The sequence below is a fragment of the Trichechus manatus genome, unplaced genomic scaffold, assembly GCF_000243295.1.
Source record: "Trichechus manatus latirostris isolate Lorelei unplaced genomic scaffold, TriManLat1.0 scaffold00008, whole genome shotgun sequence".
Lineage (NCBI taxonomy): Eukaryota > Metazoa > Chordata > Mammalia > Sirenia > Trichechidae > Trichechus > Trichechus manatus.
This window is the reverse complement of record NW_004443944.1, coordinates 31960387-31966591: the sequence shown is the minus strand read 5'-3', so window position 1 is coordinate 31966591 and position 6205 is coordinate 31960387. Positions and strand designations below refer to the sequence as shown.

The window sequence follows — 6205 nt, the reverse complement described above, 5'->3', positions numbered from 1 at the left end:
CAGTGTGCGCGTTACGAAGTCAGCACTTCACACAGTGTGCATGTTATGAAGTCACCCAAGCAGGGTGATGGACAGAAAGTGACTTGGTGGTCAGGGAAGGCCTCTTGGAGGAGGCAACATGTGAGCTGAGACCCCAGTGACAACTAGGAGCCCCCTGTGGGTAGATTTGGAGAGAGAACCATACAGGCAGAGGGAACCTCAAGGGCAAAGCCCTGAGGTGGGACTGCGCCTCCTCCCTGAAGCGGGGCCAACTCCGCATCCACTCTCGCCACACAGCGTCTGTGGGATACAAACCTGTCAGGCAGTATCTTAGTTATCTACTGCTGCTGTGACAGAAATACCACATGTGGGTGGCTTAACAAATTTATTCTGTCATAGTTTAGGAGGCTAGGTGTCCGTATTTAGGATGACGGCTCTAGGAGAAGTTTTTCTCTCTGTTAGCTCTGGAAGAAGGTCCTTGTCTCTTCTGAGCTTCTGCTCCTGGGCGATCTTCATGTGGCTTGGCATCTCTCTTCCTCCATCTCTACTCTTTAGCTTGCTTGTTTAATCTCTTTTATATCTCAGAAGAGGTGGACTCAAGATACACCCTAATCTTGTCTCATTAACATAACAAACATAACCTAATCCTCATTAGCATAACCTATCCCGCCTCATTAATATAATAAACATAACCAATTCACAAATGGGACCTTAACCACAGGAAGAGGTTAGGATTTACAACACATCACAAAATGGAGGACAACCACACAATACTGGAAATCATAGCCTAGCCAAGTTGACACACATTTTGGGGGGACACAATTCAATCCATAACAGGCAGTGTGTATGAAGGGGCACGATTCCAGAAGGTCTTGTCTGAAAGAGACGAGGTGTTAGGAAGGGGCATCACTGCAACTGGGTCAATGCCACTGGCCTCCTCTGTCTCCTCCAGCAATGGCCTTTCCCAGGGCACAGTCCTGAGACCTCTTCTCCTCTCCCACCTCCCTCCCCCACTGACTCCATTCTGCCTTGTGGCTGTAACCAGCACCCGAATGCCAGCTTTTTGTCCTAGCCAAGACACTGACCCTGAACCCCAGGCCCTGATGTCCATAGCCTGTAACATCTCCTCTGGGGCATCTCCCAGCGACTCAAGCCCAACAGACCCAAAATTCAACCCATGTGCCCCCATCTGGCTCCTCCCTCAGCTCCCCATCTGGGACATGACCCCTCTACCACCTGGCTGTTACGCCAGGAGCTGGGTACCATTCTGGGTGCATCCCTCTCTCCTCCCATGCCCGCTTTTTCATCAAGCTCCCAGCGGCTCTTGCATCTGCCAGGCCACCTCTCTCCACCTCCACCCCGATCCCAGCCACTGTCCTCACTGTCCTGGACACAGCGTCATCCCCTACAGGTCCCTTCCTGCTGCCCTGCTGCCCACTCCACTCCCAACACAGCAGCTGGAGGGACCGTTCACCCTCAGGGGCTTCCCTCCATTTGAAGAACAAAATCTAAAGACTGTACATGATCTGGCCCCACTGGCCTCTCTGACTGTGTCTCCTTCCACTCTGCTCTTGCCAGGCTCTGCCCACCTCTGGCCTCTGTCCTGCACGCCTCTTGCCCCCAAGACCCTGACCCACTCTCAGCGAGGCCAGCTCCTTCTCGTCCTCAACATCTCAGGCCAGACGCCACTTCTCCCCGAGGCCTTCCTTGACCTCTCTGTCTCATGCCGTTCCCCAACACTGACCCTCTCCGTGTCCCGTCCTCACCCCACTACCCCCGTCGTTGTCTCTTGTACTGTGGGGTCTCACTACGAGCCCACAAAGGCCAGGGATTGGGTCTGTTTTCTCCACTGCTGCAGCCCCAAACCTAGCATGTGCCTGGCTCGCAGGAGGCACTCAGTACGTATTGGTTACGTGGATGAACTCTCTCCTTGCCTGGCAGGCCGCAAGTTTGACCTGCGCGTCTATGTGCTGGTGATTTCGGTGAGTTACTCAGCAGGACTCTCCCACAGCAGGGTGGGTGGGCAAGGGAAGCTGGGTTGGCGGCACGGAGCAGAGCCCATCTGGGGACACTTTGGCATTGGGAGCTTGTCTGACTTCATGTCTACCTGGGAGAGCCCTGGGGGCATCTGGGGACAGTGGGGACTGGGTGGTGGGACAGGGTGGGGATGGGCAGAGGTATGCAAGTTTTATCATCTAGATGCCCCGGCATCTAGATTTGCCCCCCACCTGCCCTCTTTATCCATTCAGGCATTCTGGTAACCACATTCTAGCATTCATTGAGCACCTACTACATACCAGTAGGCCCTGGTTATTAGTGATTTTTATCTCATGCAATCCTCCTAAGAACCTAGTGAGGTAGGTTCTATTATTACCCTCATTTTACAGACGAGGAAACAGGTACGGAGGAGCTGAGTGGCCTATCCAAGGGTCACACAGCTGGTGAGTGGCAGAGCTGCAATTCCATCCCAGGCAGCCTGGTCTCAGAGCCTACACTCCTAACTATACTCCTTCTACTCATGCATTCATTCAACACACATTTAAACCCTCCCTCGGTGCTAGGCACAAGGATGCAAGGGTGCCCGTCCCCCTGGAGCCTGCTGTCTGGTGGGGAATATGGACGCACACCCTGAGCTGTGGGCTGTCATTCGTGGGGGTGGAGCACAGCAGAAGCTCATTAATTTCATTCCCTTCTGCACCCCCACCCCGCACCAGGGAGGGAGGGGTGGGATCAAAAGAGGCTGATGGTGGAGCAGATTCCTGAAGGCTGGTGTGGGGAAGAAGGAAGGGCATTGCAGGTGGAAATGGTGCAGAAAGCTAGGTGTGACATGCGCATACACATTTCCTTTCCTTTCCTTCTCTCTATCCCACCTCTGCCTCTGCGCAGTACATCCCGCTGCGGGCCTGGCTCTACCGGGATGGCTTCGCTCGATTCTCCAACACCCGCTTCACGCTGAACAGCATTGACGACCAGTGTATCCTGGACTCCCACATCCTCCACTCACCCTGGCCAGCCCCAAGCAGATGCATTCCTTCCACCAATGTTTGCTGACTGCCTGCTGTGTGCCAAGCTCCGGCCTGGGCACTGGGGATACAGCATGACCAAGACAGGCCTGGTCCCTTCCTGGGGTGGGGGGCTTATAGTCTGGTGGGGCAGGGGATCCTCCAGGGAGCCGTGGGGAGCAGCCCAGCTCTGCTCAGAGCAACTCACCCAAACCGCTTCACTTGATCGCTTTGGTGCGTACCTAAGATTCACAGTTACTCACACAGGATTGGACAGTTTAGCTTCTTTGGGGAATGTTTGATCCTTTAGGTGCATTTTTCTTGACTATTCATAAATTTACTCATTCATTCACTCACTGATGTATTCATTCATTCCACTCTTGCAGCCAAATGTGCTCAACACCAGTAGGTCTGCCAAGACTTCTGCTCTGTGGACACAGAGGTGGCTCAGACACAAGCTGGTGTCTTACAGCCTCCTTTGCTCACCTGTGCACAAACATCTCTGAAAAGACACACAAGAGACTGGAAAAAGAGGTGGACTTTGGGAGGAGAACTGGATGGCTGGAGATGGGTGAGAGGGAGCTATGTAAATGCACTGTCTGGTCAAAACAGAAATGTAAAAAAAAAAATTTTTTTTTTTTTTTTTTAAGATTTTTGAGGCTGGGCATCAGAAGAAAAGGAGGAGAGAATCCAGAAACATTTAGGAGATAAATTGGCAAGACTGGATACCTGCCTGTGGGGTAGAGAGAAATGGAGGATGATGTTGCCAAGCTTCTGGCTCGAGAAATCCAGCTAATATTTTTAGCCAGTTCACATCTCTTGGCCTTAATTTCATCCTTTTGTGTAGTATCTGCTTAAGGTAATGCATTTGCATTGCCCGCATGCCGGATGGGGGTTGTTATTGTTGTTAGCTGCCACGGAGTCGGCCCCCGACTCATGATGACTCCGTGCACGACTGTATCGGACCGTTGTGACCCATAGAGTTTCCATTGGCTGATTTTTGGAAGTAAATCGCCAGGCCTTTCTTCCTAGTCCATCTAAGTCTGGACGCTCTGCTGAAACCTGTTCAGCATCATAGCAACACATAAGTGTCCAGTGACAGACAAGTGGTGGCTGTGCTTGAGGTACATTGGTTGGGAATCAAACTCGGTCTCCCGCTTCCTGAGAATTCTACCACTGAACCACCACTACCCTCTCGAATGGGGTTAGGCTCTGCTAAGTTTTTTTTTTTTATATATAATTTATTTTACTTTTGTTGTTGCTGTTGAGAATATACATAGTAGAACATACACCAGTTCAATAGTTTCTACAGGTACAACTCAGTGACATTGCTTACTGTCTTCAGGACGTGCACCCATTCTCACCCTCCTTTTCTGAGATGTTCCTCCCCCTTTAACATAAACTCACTGACCGCTGTTTCCTATCTAATCTTTCCAGTTGCTGTTGTCAGTTTGATCCCATATAGATAGATCTTAAAAGAACACAATGTTCAAGGCAGACATTCTTTACTAGTTAAGCTAAACTATTGTTTGGTGGTTTTTTTTTTCCCCAATACAAAAATTTATACATACATTGTTATGTGACCCTAATTGCTTTCCCCATACTGTGACAGCACACTCCTTCTTTCCACCCCTGATTCCCCATGTCCATTCAGCCAGCTCCTAACCCTCTCTGCCTTCCCATCTCACCTCCAGACAGAAGCTGCACATTTATTCTCTCGTATCTACTTGAGCTAAGAGGCACACTCCTCACGAGTATCACTTTGTGTCCCACAGTCCAGTCCAATCCCTGTCTGAAGAGTTGGCCTCGGAAATGGTGTTAGTTCTGGGCTGATAGAGAATCCAGGGGCCATGCTTTCTGGGGTTCCTCCAGTCTCAGTCAGACCATTAAGTCTGGTCTTCTTACTAGAATTTGAGTTCTGCACCCCACCTTTCTCCTGCTCCATCAGGGACTCTCTGTTGTGTTCCTTGTCAGGGCAGTCATTGGTGGTAACCGGGCACCATCTAGTTCTTCTGGTCTCAGGCTGATGAAGTCTCTGGTTTATGTGGCCCTTTCTGTCTCTTGGTCTACTACTTTCCTTGTGTCTTTGGTGTTCTTCATTCTCCTTTACTTCAAGTGGTTGGGACCAATTGATGCATCTTAGATGGCTGCTTGCAAGCTTCTAAGACCCCAGATGCCACTCACCAAAGTAGGATGCAGAACATTTTCTTAATAAGCTTTGTTATGCCAATTGACCTAGAAGTCCCCTGAAAGCATGGTCCCTAGACCCCTGCCCCTGCTACTCTGTCCCTCAAAGTGTTTGACTATATTCAGGGAACTTAATAGCTTTGGTGTAGTCCAGTTGTGCTGACTTCCCCTGTAGTGTGTGCTGTCCTTCCCTTCACCTAAGATAATTCTTATCTACTATCTACTTAGTAAATAACCCTCACCCTCCCTCACCACCCTCGTGACCATCAAAGAATGTTTTCTTCTGTGTTTAAACTTTTTCTTGAGTTCTTTTAATAGTGGTCTTATACGATATTTGTCCTTCTGTGATTGACTAAATTCACTCAGCATAATGACCTCCAGCTTCCTCCATGTTAATAAGATGTTTCACAGCTTCGCTGTTGTTCTTTATCATTGCGTAGTATTCCATTGTGTGGATATACCATAATTTTTTTATTCATTCGTCCGTTGATGGGCATCTTTTACTATTGTGAACAGTGCTGCAATGAACATGGGTGTGTATATATCTATTCATGTGACAGCTCTTATTTCTCTAGGATATATTCCAAGGAGCGGAATAGCTGGATCGTATGGTACTTCTATTTCTAGCTTTTTAAGGAAGCGCCAAATCGATTTCCAAAGTGGTTGTACCATTCTACATTCCCACCAACAGTGTATAAGTGTTCCAGTCTCTCCACAACCTCTCCAGAATTTATTGTTTTGTGTTTTTTGGATTAATGCTAGCCTTGTTGGGGTGAGATGATATCTCATGGTAGTTTTGATCTGCATTTCTCTAATGGCTAATGATAGTGAGCATTTCTTTCTGTGTCTGTTAGCCGCCTGAATATCTTCTTTGGTGAAGTGTCTGTTCATACCCTTTGCCCATTTTTCAGTTGGGTTATTTGTCTTTTTGATGTTGAGGTTTTGCAGTATCTTGTAGATTTTAGAGATGGGAAGCTGATCGGCTTTGTCGTAGCCAAAATTTTTTTCCCAGTCTATAGGTTGTCTTTTTACTCTTT

The 6205-nt window shown here is 48.8% G+C and overlaps 1 protein-coding gene across 1 annotated transcript in view; it reads left to right on the top strand.

The window, feature by feature from the left end:
- TTLL9 (tubulin tyrosine ligase like 9) overlaps nucleotides 1-6205 on the top strand; it is a 52895-nt gene that overhangs the window by 27592 nt on the left and 19098 nt on the right. Inside the window, exons 9-10 of the mRNA XM_004370592.1 lie at nucleotides 1921-1961; nucleotides 2866-2953. Of these exons, the coding sequence (XP_004370649.1) occupies nucleotides 1921-1961; nucleotides 2866-2953 (129 nt within the window). The remainder of the gene's footprint in view (nucleotides 1-1920; nucleotides 1962-2865; nucleotides 2954-6205) is intronic.